Below are 25477 nucleotides of genomic sequence, written 5' to 3' on the forward strand. Positions count from 1 at the left end.
AGTCTGTCCAGAAAGACCCCCTGCTCCACAACACAGGAGTGTTTCCTGCTGACTGCAATGTCATACGAACCTATTACATTGCCCCTCTGCCAAGCATCAGGAAAAACAAGAGCTGGAAGTGGTCTAGCTGCGATAGCATGGGCTAATCCACTGCACTGGCAAGGTGAACAGCCTTGTTTGTAGAGTGTGAATGGGGTGGGGGGATGTGAATGCTAGAGCTGTTGCTTCTTCACAACTTGTCTTTCCCGGGTTCAGCTGACATTAGCTATTTTATCCTATCTCTGACTGCATTTCCGTAGTGCTCCCTGGGTGTGAGGGTTGTGGGTGAAAGCGTGTGGCAGTATTGCTTACAGATTGTAGTAAATAAAAGATCAGTTTCTAGTGAAATATGCTGGGTATCTGTCACTGTGATTCTTCTTTTTGGTTGCAGGCAGAGAAAATTTTTCAGCTTTGGTTCATGCAGGTTGAATTATTGCTGTTTGCTCCCTTTGAGCAGAGAGGTTTGTGGGTTTGGGACTAAGTCTTCATTAAAGTCTTGCTTCTCCTCTGGTGGATAAATATTCAGTACTCAGTTGGACTAGGATATTTTCCAGTGCAGTTCTGTTTTCAGCTGTGATTTCTGCTTAGCTTCCATTTCTAAATAAAAACCCCTTGCAATGATGGATGCAAAAAATAAAGGGAAGTAGTAGAGTTAGATTGTGGGGGACTAGATGTAAGGCACCGTCCCTGATGATGTACTTACGTTATTTTATTTCCTTTATCTGCTGTACTTGTAAGGTCTGTTACATACCTGTAATTTTCCTGGCTGGATTTCCTGTTTTGTGTTCTTGTCCTGGGGTATTTATTTCTTTTCTGTCTACAGCTGGTGCTCATGAGTGTCTTAATTTCACTTTTTCTTGACACCTTCCTGTGATGCTTTATTTCATAAAAGGACACCTGGCAGGGAAGCCTTGTTTAGCCCATCAGTTCTCAAGAGCATTTATTGAATCAAAAAACTTCCTGATGTTTCTGAAGGAGTAAATGAGTTTGGCTACATTTAACATTCCGAGTTGTAAGTTATTTCAGTGGATGTCTTTTGCAGGAAATTATAATTATGCACCATTATTTCTTTCAAGTTTTAGTATCACATGGATTTCAAGGCGTGGGGGAAACACTTTGGTTTCCAAAGCCTATGTATCTTAAAAGGGATATGACTTTGGGTATTACTGCTGGCATGGTCACTATAACACTTGTCATTTCGACAAGCTGAAGTAAATATCTAAAAGTTAAGCTATATAAAACATGCTTCTGAAGCAAGGAAGGAGGACTTGAACATACCAAACCAGTAAAGATGAGCAAAAAACTGTATAAATCTTACTCTGGGAGCTGATGTAACTAGAAACAGGATATCAAAACTTTCAAGGGCCTGACAGCTATCAGCAGGAGCTTAAGTCAGAGGAAGCTTTTGTTCAATGGAGCTGATGAACAGCTCGTTGATGTTAATAGGATATTTTCCATGAACTTCAAATTTTTGGACTTTGAATTTGGTCTAACATTCTCACTGAATGTGTGATATTGCACTCTGTTGTTATAAGAATGACACCTTCTTCAGAAGAGATTATTTTCTTTAGAAAAGGAGGGACCCATGAAGGAAATAATTGATAGTCTTAAATCCTGTACTTTGGAAATTCAAGTTCTTTTTTATAATCCTTACAGAATAGGAAAAATGACTAGCAACTTCACAATACTTAAAGCACACCTGATAATGGAGTAATTATTTTACAGAAGAGCGCATTCTTTATTGCAAAGATGAGCATTTAATTGTATCTATACACAGCTTTGTAATAAGGGTAATAATTTCCACCAGAACATATATGATTAACTGAGAAACTCAGTATAGAGTTGTCAATCCTGAATGTTCTGGTAGCAAGGAAAGAACAAGGACATCTTGTCTCTGATTATTGTTATTGTGGTGGGGGTGGGCAGAAAGATCTTATGAATAGTGTCTCAACTCACCTTAGGTGTATCCTTTATATCCACAAAACACAGAATATGACTGAGAATGAGGTGTAAGGGGAATAAAGAAACTAAAATGACTGCCTGCTTGCTGCTGAACAAAGCTGTCCCTTGGAAAATCGAACTTGAAGTAAAAGCAAAAGATGGGAGACATGCATGCTCTGTACCTGAGGAAAAAAAAATATAGATGTAGAGAGAGAAAAATTAGCACAACTTCAAGTTTAGGAGAGTAACATTATGTAAACCAAAATTATAGTGCCTTGAACTTGAAGACAATAAAAATATTTTAAACCATAATTTTGTCTATTTTGAAGCTGTTGTTTTGTTCTCCCTCTCCTCCTTCCTCCATTTAAAATAGTGAGAAGCAAAAAAGTGAAGTTCTAAGTGATTTTGTTAAAAGATGCAGGCCGCAATGTTATTCTTTCTAACCAGATGTTTCTTAGTACCAGTTTTTTCAGTGATGAAATTTAGTTTTTTCTTATACAACCTGAGAAGATTTGCTAGAGACATAACTTATTATAAGATGACTAGGCAAATAATATTAATCACTATTGAAAGGACCCAAACTATGCAATAGTACTGTAGAAGAATCAGTACAAACATTTAGTCACCCTCCCAAGTTTGTGAAGCCTACACATACAGTGAAAGTAGATTCTTACTAGGTTTGAGCCACTGAAACAAGATGTTGCCCTCCATCATGTTACTAATCTCGAATGGGCTGTATGCAAACAAACATATTATCACCCAACTACCAAACTGCTGAATCGGGTTAATGCATCTTTGTTCGTTCTTTACAACTGATAAACAATGACAGCCATCCCATTTTGGGAATCCGTTATTCATTCTACTTTCTCAGCTCCTTCAGTCTGCTGGTGTTTCCCTTTCCCTGTTGACAGGACATTTTCAGATCATAGAGAAGTCCATGCCAGACCCTAGCATTCACTGACCCACTCCTGTTTATTCAAAGGTATAGGTAAGTGCTATAAAACTGTGGATTTAGGGTTTAAGTTTTAAAACTACCCTGTGACGCAAATACAAATCCCTGATTGCTTCACAGTCCAAAGCTGCAGACCAGATTGTGAAGGAAGCATCCTTAGACGTGTATGCTTTGTTTGACAGCGATAGAAGAAAGCAAGTGGTGTCCAGAGGAACCTCACAAACCTCTTTCTAAAGAGGATGTCCGGAATGAAATAGGGACCGTTAGGTATGTGTGACAGTAAAGCCCAAGTGAATCTCAGCAAACCTGATGTCCTAAAACCAGAAAGGATGAGCCATGTCTATATGCTATATAGATGTGGAAAGGGTTGGGTTTAAATTTCATACTGGTAAATCCTCTTATAAATAGAGAAGAATGGGCTCTGAATCCTGGACTTTTGTTGGCTTAAAATCTACTTATATGTTTTAGCATATATATGTGCACAGAATTGGTGATTGGATCCTTAATGTTACTGCTAGACCCTTTCAGACATGTCAGGGAGGGTTTTTCTGCATCCCATTCTCTAATCGGTTAAAATCTTATTGAAATCCCATCCTTTCTCCAGTAATAGTTTCAAGAAGCAATGGGACATAATGAAGCTGATTTTTTAATCTCTCAGTTTGCTCAGAATGGAAAAATACACTTTAGATGCAAATATTGCATGAAGAAACATAATTTTCTAAAGAAATATTCCTTAAAAGGAGCATTTTCAAGAAGCACACAGTGAGGTCTATCATAGAATAGTTTAACCCAATTCTTGTATTTATGAAATCATGTTTGTAGAAGGTGTTTACAGCACCTGGGATGAGCTTGATGTTTTTAATTCTGAGCAGAATTACTGCCTTTTTCTTATTCAAAATATTTCTATTTCTACAGGATTGTAGCAGTGCTATCAAATGCATAATTATAGAGAAAGCTGCTCATTCTGCACTGCAACTGTTTATGAGAAACTATTATTTTGTGTATTTTTTCCCTATTTTTTTTTGTTGGGTTTTTTTGCTGACAAGTCGATCTTCTACAATGAGATTAAGCATGGGGCAGGTCATGGATTGATATCAGATCATCCCTAAGATACAAATCTTTTAATTTCTTTGGTAAAAATTGCAGCAAGGTGGAAAAAAATGTTATAAAATCACTCAGGAAGTTACTCAAATTAGGCTAAGTCAATGAGACTTTGAATACATCCCTAACTGAGCATTTCAGTGTCACATGAAAGATGCTGGGGGGTGGTTAGTAGTAACAAGACTAGGGGGCTGAGTGAAGATACAATCATCTTGATATTTGCAGGAGGAATTTCTGCTCCCAGTGGGATAACTTCTGTTAGCTCCAGTAGAGTCTCTGTCCTCAGTTCAGAGCAGTCACCACTGTAACATAAGGAAAACTTCAACAAGGAGGACATGCTGCTCATCTCTGGATTTGTCTGTAAATTGGTTGAATTAATTTTTTTTACTCTTTCTTACAGAGTAATTATTCTCTTTAAGAATGCTTTTGGGGTAAGAATGCATATACCAATACTTCTAGCTCATTATCTCTTTCCCTATGTACAAATACATTCATTCTTAAAAAAAACCAAAAAAACAAAACAAATTTGAAGGTGTAGCGTATGAATCCTTTCCAATTTTGTGTCAAAAATCTCCTTATTCTGATGATAGCTTTGTTGGATCAATATTTGTGTTAAAAATTACAAGTGATCAAAAATGGAAAGTGAGATTAAGTTCTTTTTTTAAAATGCATGTCTCAGCCACCTGACAGGCTTTAGAAATGACAGAAGTGTCAGAGATACTGAGCAGACTTTCAATGCTGTAAAAACAGTAGGATGATATCAGTCACTAAGCAGAAGAAAATAACTTCGTTTTCTGAATTCCTTCATACCATGGCATCAACACTCAGAAGCTCCTATCATGTAAGAAGTCCCTGGTCTGACACTATTCTAGTCAATATATGCAGGTATTCAAAACCCTATTCCCAACAGTATGGCTGAGACTAGACTGTGCCTTTGAAATACTTGTTCAGTTATGCACATGCCACACTGTTAGTTCATGTGCTGCTTTATCTGTGAGAACCGCTGTGCTGAGTTTTAGTCTCAGATAAAGTTTAAGTACGTAACTCTGTGGGGAGCACCTCAAGCGTGTTAACCACAGCCCTCTCGCTCCATCTGCAGGCTAGGTGACAAACTTCCAAGTGACCGTAACACAAGAAATTAAAACATTCCCTCCACAGCAGAGACAATAATTCAGTCTTTGTTTCCAGCAGCGAACTGAAACACTCACTCGTCACTGCAACAGAAGTAATATCAAAACAAGTGTCAGGGAGCACTCCATGGGCTACGGTGAACTACAAGTTTACTGCCTTTTATATCTTTTGTATCATTTTTAATCTGATTGGATTCAGGTTACCCAGGAAGTCTTGGAAAGATTCCTTTAGATTATATGGGACTGAGAGGGGATAATATTTTACATATTTGAGGCAAATTATGTCCACTGTGCCATATAAAGTTTTATTTTTTAGCATAATTACCAAACTTTATTTGCAGGTAAATGACCTAATGATTCAAAGAGACCTTTTGGTAATACAGAATAAGAGATGTGAAAAGAGTCTGGCACACTGGTCAGGATGTTGCAGCCTGGGCTAGGCATACCTAACCAAAAAAGGACACTAACCTTGTTTGCAGGCTGTTTTCACATCTGGCTGAACAGCAAAGATTTATTCTGGCAAAGCTGTCGGTATGGAGAAAGGCAAAGGGCAGAAGCAGGGTGCAGTAGAGAAATAATTCAAGCAAAAAAAGCCAATATCTGGTTTGAGTTGGGTCAACCCAAATACCAGTTTGTGACACCCATTCAAAAAGAGGAGAAAGCAAGTTGGCTGGGGAAATGCATGCATAAAATTGATGCCTTTTAAGGGATGTAATTTTCTGGAATTCCTGAACTGGAGAGGTTTTTGTAGACAACAAAAATGTCAGCAAAATGGTCTGCTTTATGATTAGTCTTTATATAAAGTGTTATTTAAAATCTGTACGTAACGCAAAAGAATAATGAGGACATGGATATCATTTTGCTTGTACAGGACTGAGTAGACCAATGTTTTTGATGACCTTTACTACACTTCATACATAGAGAAAAACAGTCACTTCAAAGATGGCAAAGTCCATGAGACTGTATGGATTTATACTCGTTAAAGATTTGTCATCTTGTGCTGTTTTTCCTTTATCTGAAAAATGGAGGTAAAAGCAATTTTCTTCTACTCGTGTTTGTCTTGTTTGTTCTGGCTCTGTTCGTTGATGACAAGGACCATCACTTCTATTCAAGCAGCTCTCTGACCTCAGTAGCCCTGACCTCAGGCTGGTGTTTCCAAGCACCACAGTTAAAACTATAATAATATTATTATTACCAATAATAGGCATGGCATCTGATAAGGGAATAGACCTTGTAAATATTTTTTCCTTCACTTTTCCTTTCAAAAGAGAAATATTTTCAAATTATTGGGGCGGATTTTTTTATGTCTTCTTTTTAAGAGCAGTGTCCATGGTTACCTTGCTGCTGTCAGTCATACCGGGTGTTATTATCAAGGTCTGACTGTTGCAGTCATACATAATAAATGTGATTGTGTTTATGGCGGTTTTATTAGTCAAAATTATATTTCAGCTGAAAGGTTTGCTAAAGATGAAATGGAATTTCACTTTGTATTAAACAGGAAAGAGTATGAAGGAAAAATCCTATTACAATAAGAGACAATGCACTGTGTGTGGGCTTATAAATTTGACCCTAATTTTGGAAATGGATGTCTAATCTTGCTGTGCAAGCAATGCGTGCCACACAATAATAGCACAGCCATAACACCAAGTTTTAAAATCTGTACATCTGATGTGGCAGACTTCCTTGGAAATGTCCTAACTTTTGCGGACGGGGAGTCAAAGGCAGGTTAATGTTGAAAAAAGGACATATTTATTGTGGAAACTGTAGTGACCTACTTTTAATGCTGCACTACTATCTCTCCTGGTTATTTGCAAGTGTCTGGCATTTCCACTGAGACAAATTTCATTGTGGTTAACCCTTGCAACAACTGCTCATGGCTATTGTTGAGCAAGTGGCTTATATTGAGAGCTAACAGAGAAGACTCCTAGGAGGCCATCTAATTGTCTTTGATACTTGAATTTTAGGAACTTCTCCCCATCCCTATGAAATCTGAATGCTTTACAGGCTTAAATTCACCTATGCTGAAGCTGCTCATTTTGATAGGAAATTGTACAGGGTAAAACTGAAGGCTAGTTCTCTAAGAAGATACAAACCATTTTACTCTTAGAGTTGAGGGTATCTAACTCTTTGGTGTCTGATACTTCATAGGATCAGTAGGGCTCAAGGGTGAGATTCATGAAAGCTGCTGTGCTCAGAGCCACTTAAACAGGCCAGGTGGAAATGTCCTTTCTATCCCATAGACACTTAACTCTGGGCTGTAGGAAGAAGGCTTTGTGCACCAAAGGCTTCATCAAGGGAGGAGGAATGAGGCAGTGTCTCTTGCATGTTCCCTGTTCGCAAGTTTCTAACTGGAAATGAAGTTACCCAGCAAATCTTATCCCCATTGTGGGGAGGATGAGATGTGCTGATAAACGCAAGGGCAGATGAATTATAACATCTTACTATTCCTTGACACATTATCTTTACTCTAAAATCCTCAAGGATATTTATTCTAAAGATCCTTTAGGGTATTCATTCCTGCATAGAGGATTCTTAATTTTGCTTTCCTTCTTCTGTGAACTAATTAAATACCACTTGAAGGAGGGGGATGATTCCCCAATTAAATGGGTGACTGCTGTAATCATGGAACATCTTTGAAATTAAATGGGAAGTATTCCTGCTCCAGGTGCAGGCAGTACCATGGATACCAAGGATATGTGCAGCTGTAATTTAGACACGAACAATAGCAGTGAAGCAGTTGCAGTTACATTAATGTTACTGACTTATGTATAACTTCTCTCTGACCCAGGGAATGGTGAGGTACTTTGTACCAAGACGCTTCAATAAAAGAGACGAAAGCATGCCTGCATTATGCCATGGAGGGGCAGTAGAGGGACACATGCCTTGTGGCGTTCAAGCTGCTGCAGAACTGAAATAATATAATTGCATCAGCACGTTGCAGATAAGGTCTGCCAAGAGGACTGGCATCATTATCTAACCTAGTGATTATGGAGCTTGGCCAAAAGTGGTGTATTCTTGGTCCCAGTCTCTATGTCCTTGATTATTTCTGGCTTGTATTTGTTTTTTAATCCAGATGCCATCTAATGTTAGATGTTTGAACATCCCAGGGAGCAGAAACTGGGTCCTGGGTCTCTTCCACTTGGATCCAGGTTTGTGCTTCTTTGTAGGCTCTGCCTGGCCCAGTCCTCCCATTTCCCACAGGAGGTGGAAGCCGTAGTTTCAGCCCTCCTCAGCATGGAAAAGCCTGGAATCCAGGTCTATGACTTCCTAAGCAAATACTCTACTCGGTTATTATGCAAAATTCCATGGCTGTGAATCAAAACTTGGCATGCATTAAGATTGTTCAAAGCATACCAAATAAATCAGACTCTTCAGGAGGGACAGCTAGTTTGTAAATCCCAAACAGCCTTTGTTGACAGAGAAGTGCTTAGATTGTCAGCTCAGCTTGGATTTTTCTGAAATCTAGTGCAAAATCCCTTTGTGTCTTCAGTTTTCATTACCCCCTGAGCTGTGAGGCAGAGCATTCGTGTTCGGCATTCAGGATGAGGTGCTTTTCAGCTCTTTGCCTGTCCTGTGCACCTATAGCAGCTGGGCCTCATAGAGCCCCTTCTCTATAGAAGTTTTTGTGCCCAGGAAGCAGGAGCAAATTGACAGCTGGAGCAGTGCTACCCCTGTTTGAGGACACAAGCCTGGCAGTGTGTGTGGACCTGGTCGGTCAGGATTCAGCACCGGAGGCTGGTGAATGTTTCAACAGGGAAAGCGCAAACAGATCCCAGTGTGCTTGCACATTCAAAAACTGCTTCTGAAAGAAAGGGAGAAAAAAGGTTATCAATAAAATAGTTAATTTTAAAAGAACAGTATGAGAACAAATGGGTGTTTTCAATGCAGCTCTGAACAGAAAGGCTATTGCCTTATAGTACATACTTCAGCAGTTAATGTCTGAACTTTACTAATTTGCTGAAAAGTGATGCTTATTGGTTCCAAACTGAATGCTCAGAAAGACTGTCCAGAGGCAGTAGTCCATACCCAAGCAGCCAGGTAACTTAACAGCAAGGAATAGTAAGTTCTTCTGTGCATCTCTGCTGCACTTGGGTAGTTGCTCAGGATGTCCTAGAAAATGACGTTTGTCAACAGCATAGGTGAGACATTTGTGTCTTGCTTCTTGTCTCAGAAAAGTAAAATTGATGTAACTGTCCTGCACCCTGTTTACCTCACGCAGCTCAGAAAATTTTATTACGCTTGCATATCTTTTCCTGGACAGTATTAATTCTCCAGATGAGCTACACAATGGGTTACATATGCTAAATCTATTTATGTGTTCACAGTATAAATCTTGCCAGGCCTTATTTGCATTTGTGGTTTATAAAACCTGAATGTGATTTCCTGAATGAATGACACTGCCATATATCCTCTCCTGATATGCTCTGAAAACCAGCCTCCTAATGACTTTTAGCCTATTCCTAAGGCTGCTTACATTATTGTAATGTTGTTGAGTTACCTCTAACAGAGCCAGCAGCTCACTACAGATTTCATTCCCTTGTGAGATGGCAAAGTAACTCTCTTTCTCAGCTGCATTAGTTGTCTCACTGCAGATAACTCGGCCCAGATTTGCGTAGGTGTTGAAAGTCACAGCGGCATGTCCCGGTGGCTGCAAAAGGCACTGGGGAGTGCTCAGTGCTTTCTGAAAAATGAGACTATTCAGATTTCAAATTTACCACTGCAAATTAGAGGAGTGGAAAATATGAGGCAATGAAGGATTGGATTTATTTGCATTCTCCTGATTCCAGTATACTGGTGTGACTACTAAATATATTTTGAGATCTCCTGAGTCTTTGAGAGCATGTAATATTTTTGTCTTAACAAGGAAAAGAAGAAAATTATAGATGAAATTGGATCATACAAATTTTATTTAAACATTCTGTCATTGATTTGCATTTTATTTCTTGATCCAACTGGAGCAAGAAAATCCTGCTTTTTCAGCTCTGCAAGTTCTATGATTACACGCAAACCCCCTGAAGAGCTGATAAAACAAGTGTGACAACTCAAGATAAATAATTGCTTCTGGCTAATTGTTTCCAAACTACAGATGCAGTCATATAGTCAAAAATCATCATGGCCAGTTCATGGAACAGCTGTTTCATATAGAAATGCTGTGATTCATTTTGTATTCCTGTCCATTATGTGCTCTTGGTGAATTTAGTGCAATTACGTGTAGAAAAAGGTTATTGCATTTTTGAGGAAAGCACTGGAAGCTGCCATTTTTCAACAGGGTATTTCTGCGCAGTAATATATCCCCCCCCCCCCCGACAAAAAGCAGACAGAAATGTGTGTCAGAAAGACAGATTTTCTTCAAAAATGTATGAAAGGTGGCAGTCTGGTTTCAGCACAGTTCTGTGTAATTTATAATTGTTTTCTGTCATGTTAACTGTTAACTGTCCTATTTAGTAAAAATGCATGTTGATAGGAAAAAATCCAAATGAGAGGTGACAAGATGCCCTGATAAAAATTGCTCGAGAGAAATTTTGCTGGGCTGTTCCTTCTAGAGCAACAAATAAACAAATGATCACAGTAATGGAAGAGATTCTGTCCAAATTTGGCTCTCCATTTGTGGGAATGGATGTGGAACCGAAGCTACATTGATCCTAGCTGTTAATTTTCCTGTTTTTTTGCTCTGTTATCTCACTTTCCTCCCTGTAAAATGGGATATTAATCCTTTCTTCTTTCAGTGAATTAGTTAGGTTTTGTACAGTCCTTTGGTACACTTAATGAAGGATTTCCTCTGCAATTTAACTTGCTTTTCCCCTTTTGCACAGATACTCTCGACTGCACCAGGAACCTTTCTCTGCAGAATAAGATTCGTTGTTTTGCATTAGGAGCTGATGAATGTAAAGCTGAGATTTTCCCCGGGAATCTGGAAGAGAAGCTGAAATCACTTCAGTGAAATGTTAGCCAGTGTAGTGAGTTTTATATCCCCAAATTAGCACTGAAGAGAAGGGGAAAACTTAAGAAGTAATTTCACAGTAAAGCCTCAGTATGCTGGTGAGTAGGAAAATAAAGTATTGTTCAGCCATGAATCATGCTCACTCCTGGGGAGTAGAGATAGATACTTATTGCTCTTGCCATTTACCCTCTAGCCAGCTGTCTGAAGAAGAGTCATGCACCTATAGCCACATGTTGAAAATATCTTATCTGCTTTCTCGAGTTGTTATAATGGTTAGAACAGAGAGGAACTGTGAAAGACTTAATTATTCTCACCATTTAATTTTGCAGGATGCCCTTTGGTGCTACTGCTCTGCAGTACAGCAGAGTCATCCTGATTGATGTACACATTTGGTGGACACCAAAATAAGGCTACCTCTACTAAGAAATACTGACTTTGATGTCATGAATTGCAAAAAAAAAAAAACCAAAAAAACAAACGGAAAAAAACAAAAGGCAGTAAGACCACTTAGGATATATGAAGTAGCAGTGCTTATTTATTTAGCAGCTATAGCACAGAAGGAGAACACCAAAAAGCATATAAAAAACCCCTAAAGTATGGGAGTCTAGTGCTAGCAAGCACCAGTTCAGTCTTATCTCCTATGGATACAGTTGGATGCAGCAGCAGGAGTGTTATTTTCTCCCTGCATGATACGAGTCACTTCCACAGGAGACAATATGCAATCCTAAGAGCTAAGCACTAGGTGTTTCATATTTGCTGAATCTCTTGCTTTGAGTCATTGATTTCTTCACATCGAATCCCATCTCTGGCCCAGTTAGTGAGCCATTAAGTGAGGAGTCTACTGTGTTGATGAAATAATAATTCTGTTTACAGAGTGCCTTCTCACCAAGGCACTGTAGGTGCTGCACAGTATCTGCTTAATTCACACTCTTTTAATAATTAAAGCTTTTCTACCTAATGTTTTTGTGAAAACCTGAATTCTTGTGCTGTCTTCAACCAGAAGCAATTGCAGAAAGGCTGTCTGGGGAGCAGCTCCTAGAAGGTTGCCCATTTGTTTGGCACCAGAGCATCCTTTCCTCTAGAACAAAGAAAACATTTCCTTCCTTTGAGGAGAGTGCTCAGGGAGTGTACACATGTGCATCAGCTGAGAAGCACAATGCTACATTTCTGATATACTTCTGTCCCATTAGGACCACCGTACTCTGAAAACATAATTCATGTGACACTTCAAAGTCTTCTTTTTCCCCATCTAAAAATTTAAGATATGCTGGATTTATACATATCCCTTAAAAATAAATTGGCTGGTGATAGCAGAGAAAGGTACCAGAAACATAGGAAAAAAAAGGACCAGGATGACTTGCTGCAAGCAGCCAGCCCATTCCAGAATGGCAAGAATTTACTCATACAGCTGAGAATTCCCCTACAGGGGAGAAAATCTTGTTCATACAGTTTCAGACAATCACCTGCTGCAGCACTTATTTATTTATTTAGTTAGTCTTTTGTCTAAGTATGGAAAGAAAGAGAAAGGAAGGGAATGAGGTTTGCTAAGCAGCCAATGTGCTGTCTTATCCCATAATATTCATGCACTGCTGGCTTTACTATGAGCAGTTTCTTGGTGTTGCTCTCATGAATCCATAGGGGCATTTTGCAAAGCATGTCCAGAGATTTACTTCCCTGGCCCACCAAAGCACATTTTTTGTATGCTTTGTGAATCTAACTCAGGAGAGAACAAAGGTTAGCTACAAAGGAAAAAAAAAAAAAATCCCTTTAACTATAAAGGCTTGGTTCTCCTTTTTCCCCCATCCGTGAACATTCACAAAGTTTTTGTAAAAAAGCTGGATAAAGCTCTGAAGTGACCATGAGCAGTGGGATGTGAAAAATGAACCTGTGAAACCAGCTATGAAATGTGGTGATTCTCACACCTGGCTGACAGGTTTTCCCTTTACCTGCAGAAAAGGCTCCTGGAAACTAGAGCTCTTGTTGCAGGGTTTAGGCTTTAGGTCGCATTACTGCTGGTGTGCAATTATGCTTTTGAAGAGGCAAAAAGACTAGCAGGGAAAATATGATAGCCTGTGTTGGCAGGAATGAACTCATTTGCCTTTTGTGGTCATGTGAACGCTGGGTTCAGGAAGTGGTGCTGTACCCACTCCCATGGCATATCCCTTGATAGCTGTGTCAGGAGACTGTTGGCATACTTGATGAGCTGAAACATCTTGAAAGTGTCCAGCTGTCTCTTAATATGCTTGTATTTCTGTGCACTCCCTTCCTATGTTTAAAAAGCCCCTGCCTAAGGAATAGCGGAGAGATAGATGGTTGTTTCGACTGACATTGCATCATCTCACATGCTTTCTCTGAAGGCAATAGGCTGTAGCTGTATATGAATAGCTGTGGTGGCATTGGCCCACTTCTGAGTATGTTCTTTCCTGAAAGCAATCGTGACATAGTGGCTGGGTGCTGACAGAAGGCTAGGGCTCATGAGAGAAGGGTCACCAGACATCCAGGACAGGTGGTGGCTGAGAGCAAACCACTGCTATCCAAACTATTCCTGGTGTGAAGGCAAGGGAACAACTAGAACTTACAATCTCCTCAAACAAGGCCTTTGAAAATATTTTCCTAAGATTTTTACTTTGCTGCTGTCACAAAAAGCAAGACTGGAAAATGGTTTGAGAGCTCTTTAAGATAAATCCTTTTGTGCCTTTCCTACAGATGCAGGTAATTGCAGAGAGATTTGGGATCTGTCTAAGTCAGATCCTGCCCATTAAAAAATATATCTCAGGGTTGGATTTGACATGTAGTGTTGACATCCTTCTTTCTATAGTAAGGAAGATGATATGTTTAGCAGACAGCTACTTTGACAACTTCCCTTCTGAGGAGCTAAAGGAAAATGCTGAAAATTTCCTGTAGCGTTTGATATTTTAGGTGGTTGCTGGGCTAATCTTTACAAAATTCTGGTGCTGGGGGGTTTCACAATTCCTTCTACCAGAGGCAGATGCAACTCCAGACACACCAGTGTAATTGCATCTCATTGCATTTATAATGCTGGACCTCTGAAGAAAAATTTTGCCTTGCTTACTTTGAGGGCAGAACAGACAAGCCAGCTTCGGAGTTTTGATATCGGTTCTGCAGGCTTGTACAACTGCAGAATCTTTCCAAACCCATCATCTCTTTTCATTAGGAAATTATAAAAAAAAATATTTCCTCCTCATACTTTAAATTACATCTTGAATTATTCCCTATACACTATGTATACATTATGTTCTTTACTATCTTCATTTCACTTTGTTACACTAGAAACTACCTCTGTATCCTAACTTTGAATAGCTAAATGCCCATATTATGTGATGACTATCTCCAGAAACAGACCCTGAAGCAGTTATAAAGAGCTATTGAATGAGACTTGAACTGCCAAAGTGCTCATTCAGAATGAAATGAAAGCCAGGCAGGTGCCTTGTAGAGGGAGTCAGTCTAGATGTTTTGTTGTATCACCTCCTCCTTTAATAGCAGATTCCTGAAGTGGGATCTCAACAATTTTCTGGAAACCTTCTGACTGGTTACTGTCAGGTGAAATGTATGTGGTTTGTTTTCACTTGTATTGGTTTGAATCATATCAAGATGTTTACCAGATTTTTACTTGTTTGAGAAGAGCGTTTGACTTGCATATTTATAAAATTCTTAGGGACACTTGCAATGAAGTGGCAATGCATGTTGGCGCAGGTACAGCTGTGAATAATTTTAGTGTGTCTGATATTGCTATGCCTGGTGAAAGGTACCATTACTGTATCCTTTCTAAAGGTACAGGTAGACAAAGAGGCTTCTTCTCGCACAACAACCCTTAATTAAAACTGATTATATATTAATGTGGAGAGATTTCTTCTGTTAAATAGCTTGGTCACGTTTGCCCTCTAGTGGCAGCCTGTTTGCAAATGATGGACCCCCAGGAGCCAAAGAAGGGCCCTCTACAGACAACATAGCTAATGGATTTTATTTAACTCTGTTCGGTCTATTTATCAGGGTTTACTGTGAGCATGTAACTCTACAGGGAAGGCTTCTCACCTAAAGGTCAGGGTGAAGTGTGAGTAAACCTACTTTCCTGCTGCTCCATTCCCTCAAAGGCAAGGCCGTAGAGGAGATCATCAAGTCTCTTATCTAGAGCATAAGCACAGCAGCAGCTGGTAGGAGCGGAGGGGGCTGCAGTTAGTTTTCCTGGGGGTTTGCTGTAGGAGTCTGTTCAGCTTGTTGAGACACACTTGATTATGTAGTGCTTTCACTGCGACCCTGCTTTCTGCCTAACAAGGGAAAAATAAGCACTACAAGTAGTATAATGAAGAATTCAGGCAAAAAGAAGAACTTAAAGTAGAAAAGGTCCTCTCATATGAAGGAAATCTTTCTAGGAAGGAAGTAAGTAATGAAACCCAGTAGCTGTGAAATTGCTGTGTGATAACCAAGTAAGCAACCTCTCAGTCTGTCATACAGAAAAATTATTGCAGTTTTCAGACTTGAGTCATTGCAATAGTATGGCAGACTATAGCAGGTATTTTATTTTTCATACACTGTTTTAAAAGATCTACCAACATTTTAGCAGCAAAAGAAACTTTTCCTTTTTTCCTTTTTTTCCCCTAGTGTTCATGTTGATATGGAGGAAAATGGTAAGGTTCAATGATTTCAGTGCTTTAGTGCAACTATTGAGGAAATGATTGAAATTCAAGGATGATGTAACATGGAAATTATCAGGTAGTTTCTTGAGAGGGCCAACCCTGGGTTATCAAACTTCATCCTTACTCCAAACACCCACTGACTTCAGGTCTTTGGGTTTAAAAAATGTACTAGCTTTTACCATTTTGATTGCCTTAATGCTGAAGTGCTTGTAGAACAGTGGAAATGTAATGAGAGCCTTATTGGATCAAGGACTAGCCGAGCTAAAATATGAAATACATCTTTTGGCAGCTTGGCTAAACAAATACATTTACAACTTTCAGTGGTGAAAATCTCACATTGTCTACAGCACAGAGGTTATTGGAGGTTATGCAGATGTAAGCTGTTGTGGCAGTGCAGTGTTTGTCTCGTGTTTGATAGGGATCTGCAGTTAAAAGAGGACTCACTGACGAGCAATGGTGAAGGGGTGGACACAATTAAAGACAATATTTACATTCCTGTTATATATAAGGCAGTTCATGCATACAGTCCTGATTACCTAATCTCAAAACAAATCAGTTACATATATAAATAATTGAAAAAAACTCCTTTTAAATTACACTTTTAAGGAAACAATGTTGTCCAAAAAGATGCTAATGGTAAGGCAAGAGTTCAAGAAAAGCAAAAATGTATACATTTCAACCACTCTTCAGTGCCATGCTGAAGACATATAGCAGGTGAGTGAATGTGACATTCAAATATTTGTACCATTAAGGGTTTAGACTTAGAATTGGTGGGAGAAGCTTTGACAGAAATGAGAATCCTTATCATTTATATTTATATTTATATTTATATTTATATTTATATTGACATGATATAAATCAATACTATAGTCCGAGCTATTACTCTGCCTTGGCTAGGCCAGGATTCTCTCTGTAGGTGTTCATGTAAGGCTGCAGATTTGATAGGACTGAGTAGCACACACAGCACAGAACTTTGGCTGTGCCCATAGCCTAAACCTCGACCCTTAATTCAGCTAGTCTGAGCCTACCCATAGAGAGAAAGCTGGAATGGGATGCTGAACAATGTGCAAATCTGAAGCTTTAGGCTTCAGATCCTTTAAAAAATATAAATGAATTAACTTCATTACAGCACACCTGAAAACCTCCACTGTCCTCTGCATGAGTGAAGAAAATGAGGCAGAGAACAACCCATATATGCTGCAAAAAGGAACCGCATCTCACTGGAGTTTCAGGCTGTCACAGTGTGTTTCATTCTGTGCAGGAGGGAGATGTCGGCATCCCAGCATTTCTCATGAGTGGAGCAATCCATTTTATCGATCCACCAGCTGGCCAAAAGGTGTGGGGAGTGCCAGGTTCCCTGTCTGCCTGGTGCTAACCAGCTGGCTCTCGCCATGCCTGGGAGCCTGCAGAGCCAAGCTGAAGGCAGGAGGCAGAGTGGGGGAGCTGGCTGGTTGCTGGACTTGGAGCTGTCAACCTTACCCATCCCAGGGAGCTGTGTAATCCGCACGGATGCAGCTGGGGATCCGAGGACTTGGCAAAGGGGGAAACCTGCCTGCCAGATTTATTTTGGTCTGTCAGGCAAGGTCACCAATTAATTCCCCTGGAGCATTTCAGTTTAGTTGAATCAGGATTTTCCAACGTAAAGCTGTAACATTGTAGAGACTGATGCCCAGCTTCACAGAAGAAAGTAAAAGACTTATATGCAATGTGATTGCTTATACTTAAGATTGAAATCCTTAATACTTCCTTCTGTACCTTTAAACAGGAAAGTCTATTTGTGCCTAATTTATGCCATCTGTGCAGCTCTCCAGCATCCTAAAGAAAAGGCTTGTCTCCACTGAGAAATGCTGGAAAAGCAGTGGGTCTCAACCCCTTCTCGCACATAAGGCATCAAAAGCCTTACACAGGATGTTCTCTCTACATCCCTTAATCTCTGTAGGTGAGCCCCACAAAAAGCACAGTATCTGTGATCGTGCTTATTCAATTATACAATTGTGGTTCCCACCTATTTTTAAACAATGATTTAATGGGTTGAACAGTCACCTTAAAATCGAGACTTCTCTGTCTCCCCATCATCCCCCACCTGTGTTTCAGAAGGGGCAATGTAGCTGTCAGAACCTAGAAGATGATTTCAGGTATGGAAACTTATACCAGGGGGGCCAGGGCCCAGGAATTGCGATGTGTGTGATGATCTCTTCAGCATTTCCTATTGAATAGCTTAGGTAGCTTTTAGGCTGGAGGGACGATCCCATTTACAGTGATAAACTCCTCTTAGTATACAAAATTATATACTCTATAATATAAAAAAAATATAATTTTATAATAGAATATAATATATAAATGTAATATATATATGTATAAGTTATTTATTAGATATTATACTCTGGCCAGAAGATTGTACTCTGGCTTTAGACACATAGAAGTCAGGTCTTGTAATACAGCACATCGTAATGTCAGAGACAAAGGGGAATTGCGACTCATGGTGTAGACATGTTCAAGTTAGTATCAAATGGAAGTGGTATATCCACATTTCACAAAGGTGAAACACCATTCAAAGCTACCAAGGTATCTGCATTAAGTCTGAAATAATGTAGACAGGTTATTAGCTCAGTGAGATAAACATTTGTCTACCAGTTCTAGACTGTCAATCTCTTGTACTCACAGTGAATCTAATCTGTATATCATCCTCCAAGATAGTTTTGTTTTGACCACATGAGCAGGAACTTATGTAGAATTCTAGCATGTTAGCTTATTCAGCCCAAATTCTTGGCTTTATTTCGTTTGCTATAATTATCTTTTTATCAGCTGGCAAGAAAACAAAGCATTGGAGTAGCTCTAGCTAGAATAAATTCTCAACCACATGAGAGACAGATATGACCACTATTAAACAAGGCACTTAAATATTGCTTCATATAATGGTTATAAAGAATGTTGAGTTACATCTATTTGTGAAGGTTAAGAGGATGCATGGAGAAAATTATGTAAAAAAAATAATGGAGATAGGTTTGAGGGGAGCTAGTCACATTTGTTTGTCAGAACTTACTATATTTTGAAATTCATTTCATTACTGAGAAGATTTTAAGAGTCACAAAAGTGCCCCAAAGCTTCAGAATGAAACTTCAGAATGAAGCTTCAGAATGTAAAACAAGACAAAGATGTGGCAAAAGTCTGAAGGCTGTTATTTCAGCACCCTAGTTCAGCACACTGTGTTTGTTAAAGCGACCCTTGCAGAGTTCATTCGGGACTTGGGGTTTTGTGGGGCAAGTCTCCAATTAGTATTTTTCCTCCAACGTGCTCACAATTTGCCTAAAGGCAAAATATGTCAAAGATGATGGAGAATGTAGCTGTGCAGTCACAGGACCCAGATTTACTTGGACTAACAGTGTGCACAACCTGATGAATTCCAGATAGCTTTTACTGTAAAGATTTTGATTTAATTTTGCCTTTATTTTACAGATGGCAATTGGAGTAGTTCAGAATATTCCACAGAAGACTTGGATGTTCAGACTCCTTCTGGGCTCTGGACTTCAACCTTGGCTAACATCAACAATCTATACAAATGCTGTATCACACATGTCCCTGGCCCCTAGCCTGTTAGATGAGTGAAAGATAATGCAGAAGGAAAGCACAGACAGAAGGGAGAGAGCAACTCTGTAAAGCTCCAAAAGCTTCATTGGGCTGATGTTTTAACATGGGGTGTAATGTGAATTTTGAGGATGCCGAATAGCCTGTAAATGGGGCATGGTGTACAGCTGCAGGGATGCCTGCTTCCCCTGTAAGCTGGGTGAAGGTGTGCTGAGGTGCTCATGTTTGTCCTCTTGAGGACAAACAGTGAACACAGATAAATAGGGAAGGGAAACTGGGACGTCAGGAAGAAAAAGGCTACAGACAATGAAGGGAAGATTTATGATCATATTTTTCTAGAAAATATTTATATATTATATAAATATAAAAGGTATTATATATATATAACATATGCAAGGGAAAAAAGAAGGAAAACCAGATTCTTTGATTTTTTTTATTTTTTATTTTTAACATTAAAGCATGTTCAGGTATGAAAATAACAACCTTCTTGCACAGACTAAGGAAGAATTGTAAGCTTTATTTTCGAGCAGCTTTGAATTTTCTTAGTAAACTATTCTCCCAGTCCTGCTTGCAATGTAATTACTGCGTATCCAGCAATAACAGAAATGAGAATATCTTGGACAATGTCTTTTTCCTCCAGAGACAGTGTGAAATGGTGTTCAGAAAGGTACAGAATTGTAATGGACTTACAGGAAAAAAAATGACATAGTAATCAAGTGTGGAGGTTAGAGGGAAAAAAAAAAAACCCACCCCAAACCTTGATTAGAATTTATATAAAACTGCCTGGAATGTAACCGACCTATAAATAAACCTGGAGGAAAAAGATTTAAACCGTTGTTAAAAAACAAAAAAGCCAGTAGATGGCATGAGAGACCTTGAGATTCAACATAAAGCTCAGATGGCCGCTAATAGCTACTTCTGCAATTTTCTGTGCTATCTTTGGTTTTATCCCTAACTACTTTATTTGCTATATTCCTGAGGTTTCTTATTCATCAGCTGCACTTAGATCCACACAGTACATTTATTTTTAGGGACAACTAAAGTTCGTTTAATAACTCATTCAAACATGCTGAGTAAAAGCCTGGCTCTGTTGAGTTTAAGCATTGGCTTCAGTCGGGTTAGAATTGTACACGTTATTTTTTGTTAATGCTCAAGCTGTGGAGCAGGCATTTCATTTCCAGAAGGGGTCTGATATTAAGGGTTTTGTCCTTTCCCATCACACTGCAGCTTCTTTCTCCAGAGCAGAATGACCATGCTTTCCTAAGTGTCTCTCTGTCATTTAAAATTAGCGAATTAAAAGAGCCAGGTCTGATGGACAAAAGGTTTGTTGTCTTTGTCTAGGATACAAAAGAGTGTGTCTCCAATAGCCTTTTGCCTATCCCTTTGTAATATCAGGATCCAATTCTAGGCTTTTATGAATAATAATCCACTAAGGTTTAACCAAAGCTGCCCATGAACAAATTAAGTATGTTGTTTCGATTTTCTTCAAATGTATAGTTATTTTACAGTTGGATGAATCTGAAATGAAAACCTTCAACTTAGCAATAAAATATACTCACGTGGTTAGGAGATCTAGTGGAAAAATTTGCTTTTCATCTCTAGAATCACTGAAGAACGTGCAAAAAACATATGGGACTTAAAATTCATAAGCATTTCTGACTCCAAGTAGGTAAGTAGCCATATCTTTTTGATGCAGAAAATGAGGCACAGAAATCTCCAGCCTTATGCAAAATCGCATTATAGGGCTACAAAGGCAGAATTAGGACTCAAACCTGGCCTATGCTTAGGCCTGCATCTTTTTTTGATACTCATTTTTTAAAACAATACTGGAGTACTATAATTGCAAGGTCATATTCCTTGATTACTACAGTTAAGTCCAGAGTTCATTAATTCATATCATTGAGAAGCACTAGGAATGAAACGTAGAGTGCATAAAAACTCAGACTATGAAGTACACATTTTAATACTCGGTAGGCTATATAACTTTGGTTTGCTTTATAGCATAGGACAGGCATGATTTCCAAATGAGGTTTAAATCTGGACTGCAGATATCCTCCCAGATGGGTTGGAAATATCTATGTGGTGTGCTAGAAACTCCAGAAGGGCTTTTTCACACTTGTACTGCTAATGCACTTAATTCCTTTGGCAAAATGAGGTGGTTCTAAGTCTTTTGCTTTGCCATGCCCACTGCCAAACTCCCACTTTACTAACTTCTGCTATATTTGAATTTTACAGCTGCAACATCAGTGGTCTTTCAGTCAGTCAAAGGCATTCAGCTCTCCCAGCAGAGGGTACTAAAGAAAAGAAACTGCTGAGAAATGAAAGCTGCCCCTTCCAAACGTAGATAACACAGCTGTGTCTCAACCATGCCCTGCACAGACCAGTGAAAGAAGTGTGTCTGGATTTTGTTAGCCAATGCTTTCCTTTTTGTCTGAGCCTGCATCCCAGCCTGGGCTGTGTTACTGGTAGGGTGACTGTGAGTGAATTCCCTGGCTATGCTCTGACGCTGTGGGGCATTTTCACCTTTCTTTCCTTGTGTCTGGGACAATGTGTGAACTAGGAGTTTCTTTAGGACTTCTGTGCTCAAGCAGTCCCATACAGTGTCTTGCTGTTGGGACCTTCATTGCCTGTGAACACCACAGCCAGTGGAAAGTGCTAACAGAGGAGCATCTGTTGGGGGAAAGGCAAACATTTGTGATTTAACATGGGCAGGATACCTTTTACAAGGCATGGCAATTTAGCAGTAAAGAAAGAGATGCCTAGCTGTTCTGGTGGCTCCCTTTAGCTGTGGCACTGGAGGTGCCTTGTTGCTGCAGGATCCATCAGGAACAGCCCTGACCTGCTGTATTTATTGCTTTTTAATGCTGTACGGTATGTATTATATCGGCATTGTAGAATAAACTAATTTAGGACTGCTGATCAGTCTCTGCCTTCAAGTTTTTTTCCAATGGCTGTAATAGTCTGTAATTTTTTTCTAGGAGAAGGCATTTGCCTTTATGAGTTGCTTGTATTTTTTGTACTGTACATCCCAGCTTATTGTTAATCAGTGTCATGCTTCTGTGTAGATGACTGTGTTTTACTACAAGCAGAATTACTTTTCTTACTAATGGCTCTTTGCTGTTAGTAAACTCCTGTTCAAGTAGTTGAGCATGAAAGTTCATTTTTCTTCTCTCACTATATCTCTTCTCTACCTTTGTCTTATTTGAAGTGGTTGACTGGCAAAAGTTTCTCTTTTGTAAACAAGAGGATTAAAGGAGAAGGTGTTGGATTAAAGATGACAGTCCAATCCTATGAATGTCAATGCATATCTCCCGTAAGTCACAGTGAAAACAATACTCCAGAAAAGGTCTTTCCAGGTGTAATATAAGTGCGATTTTAAAGGAAAGTGTAATGCAATATTCTTCAACTCTCCTCTTGTTTGGGACTGCCTTTTTGGCAGTGTAGCACTTCTGATGAGTCAGCAAAACACATCTTTTTTTTACAGGGAACTTGTGGACGCTTTATTACAAATAAAAACAGTGCAAGAATTCATGTTACTGGTCTTAGTTTAAGCATAGTTGTATGGAAAAAAGCTGTTGAATAGAACACTGCCTACCTGCATATAGACCCAATATACAAGAGCGGTTCTCAAATACAACATATAGACTAAATTAAGGCTGGGGTAAACCCCTTTAAAAGTTTGTTATACTCAGGAGAGAGGCTTAAGGGCACGAGGCATCAGGGCTTACCCCACTGAGCCCTGGTTTGAACAAACTCCTAATGGCTTACTTTCTTCCAGAAATAATGAAGTAAGGAGGTAAATGCAGTACATTGAGAAAAACTGTGTCTTTTCTTAAAGTTTGTGGCAAGCTGCAGCTTGAGAGAGAGTGAAAGGAGTATGATACATTACTCATATCTCTGCTCTGGGAAATAAAAAAGCACTGAGAAATTTTGTTCTGTAATTGTTCAGTTATTTAGTCTTCAATCGTCTTTCTGATATCTCAGTTTTAGTTATAAAGAAAAGTATCACCTTTAATGACAGTTTCCTGACAGCATTTGGGTTCAGCAGTGCCTTGCCCATGCTAAGGCTTCTCTTGGAAGAGCATGCTTGCTGTTATTGCCTGTTGTGGAAATGTATCATGGCTCACTGCACAGCTGTTTTGTGTATAAGGTAAAGAGATATTGTGCCATTGTTTGGGGTTAGAAGGTGCCACCTATTCCTGGCCCCCTGGGGTGGGAGGGAATCGCCTTTCTGCATAGGCTTAGTGAAAGCTAGCAGATTGACACTTTGCTGGTTAAACACAGTCTATGTGTCCTGCTTGTACTTTATTTTAGCTTTATGATGCTATTGATCTTACATATTTTTTTTAGTATCACTTTTTTAGGGAATTCAGAATGCTACCTGATGTATTATTGTTCCCTGACTTTTTTAAAGGTATCGTTTTCATAGGTATACAATGGGAATGGTAAACAACAAAAAAAGTTCCTATTCATACTTTTAGCTCATGAAGCAACAGCACATCCATTGAAATTTAAATGAAAATGGGGAATGTGTCACACACGATAGCTCTCTGGAAAGCTACAGTGGGAGTCTAGCAGTCCAATCATTCCTTTGTAGAATGTACTAAGGCTAATGGTCTTGCTGGGAGTAAAATGTATTTTTTTGCAGAACGGTTCCAAGAACAGACTTTGCTCTTTACCAGAAAACATAAAAGAAAACAAATGCTTACTGTGTCTTTAGTATGCTAAATATGAAATTCTTTGTACAATGGAATGTTAGCAGTAGCCGTAATCATGTTTTCCTTTCATCACCTAGTGAACGTAATTTTAAGAGAGGACTGCTGTAATTATATTGCAGATAAAAGGAAGCAGAATTTCTGGATAATATTATAGTTGGTCTGATTGTTTTGTTGATAGGGAAAAATAAAGAGACAGACCACATGAATACTTATTTAATGAACAACATATTTATTAAGCAGTGAAGACTGTACATAATGCATTTGACTTTGGATGCAATGCAGTAGGCTTATTTTCTGTAAGCACCTTTCTTAATATTTTACTGCAGCTATTATGCTCCCTTCTTATCTGCCCAGCTATTCAATTATATGTATAGTATGTCTATAGCACAACACTGAAGCGTTTAGCTTAACTACAGGAGCCAGTACAGGTACAATCAATGTCAGCATCCACAGACTCCACAACATCCTCAGATGCAGATTTCTTATCACTGCTTCTCTGCCATTCCAGCAGGCTTACAGTGGTATCTGTCAGAAGAGTGAAGCCATTGTTAACTAACATCAAGCAAATTAATACATTTCAAGGAAATACTGTTTTGATGGCTGCCAACTCCCTCATCAACCAAAGAGTTGCCTGCCCCCACGACTGACATCTAACTGACTCACTGACTTGGAGCAGGATTTTTATCCATGATATAATTACTATAATACTTCCCTAAACCCAAAATGAATAACATTTCATGAAGCACAAAGACAACAGGCAGGAGACTGTAAAAGTGCTGGAGGTAGCCACTGCAGGTGTAAGACCACCACATAGCAATATACATCAGCAATCTCTTTTTATGTTTGTGCTGCATAACACTGTGTATTTCAGCTGACTGTCAAAGTTCATTCTGAAGGATAAGCCCTTTGGAGAATTTTCAGAGGTTCATAAACTTCTAATTAAAGTTTCCCATATATTGTGAAATCTGGCAGAGCATTGTCAGTTGCAGTATTAACCTTACCACACTGCTTTATCAACAGCAGCTTGAATGAGCCATATCCCTTAATGCTGAAATAATCTAAATGGAATAATGATATTCATCCTTCCAATAAATATTCTTAGCTAGTTGGAGGTTTATCATTGCATCTGGAAGAATATTAGAACATCCATTTAGATTAAGTTTGTATAATGAGAATCGGTAAAGCTTTCATAATTTTCCCTCCATTTGTTTTATCCCTTAGTTGGACAGTACATTTATAACATGCCATCTCTCATCACAGGAAAATGTGGAGACTGCTGCATGGGTTCAGTCACTTATGTCCTGAAATGCTAATACTCTCATTGGCTAAATTACTGCCCAACCTGAAGCACAGGTTTTGCATAATAAAAATGGATAATAAATGTTTTCCAGAAAGGTGCTGGAGATTCTTTTAAC

At 39.0% G+C, this 25477-nt stretch overlaps 1 protein-coding gene across 1 annotated transcript in view; it reads right to left on the reverse strand.

Moving 5' to 3' along the window:
* Window positions 1-24268: 24268 nt before the first annotated feature.
* The window catches only part of LOC133207857 (vitellogenin-1-like), a 42300-nt gene continuing 41091 nt past the window's right edge, over window positions 24269-25477 (reverse strand). Inside the window, exon 35 of the mRNA XM_061345140.1 lies at window positions 24269-24587. Coding sequence (XP_061201124.1) covers window positions 24469-24587 — 119 coding nt within the window. The 3' untranslated portion in view covers window positions 24269-24468. The remainder of the gene's footprint in view (window positions 24588-25477) is intronic.

The sequence above is a fragment of the Neopsephotus bourkii genome, unplaced genomic scaffold, assembly GCF_033783945.1.
Source record: "Neopsephotus bourkii isolate Nb327-2 ecotype Australia unplaced genomic scaffold, CSIRO-AGI_Nbou_v1 NB_234, whole genome shotgun sequence".
NCBI classification, from domain to species: domain Eukaryota; kingdom Metazoa; phylum Chordata; class Aves; order Psittaciformes; family Psittacidae; genus Neopsephotus; species Neopsephotus bourkii.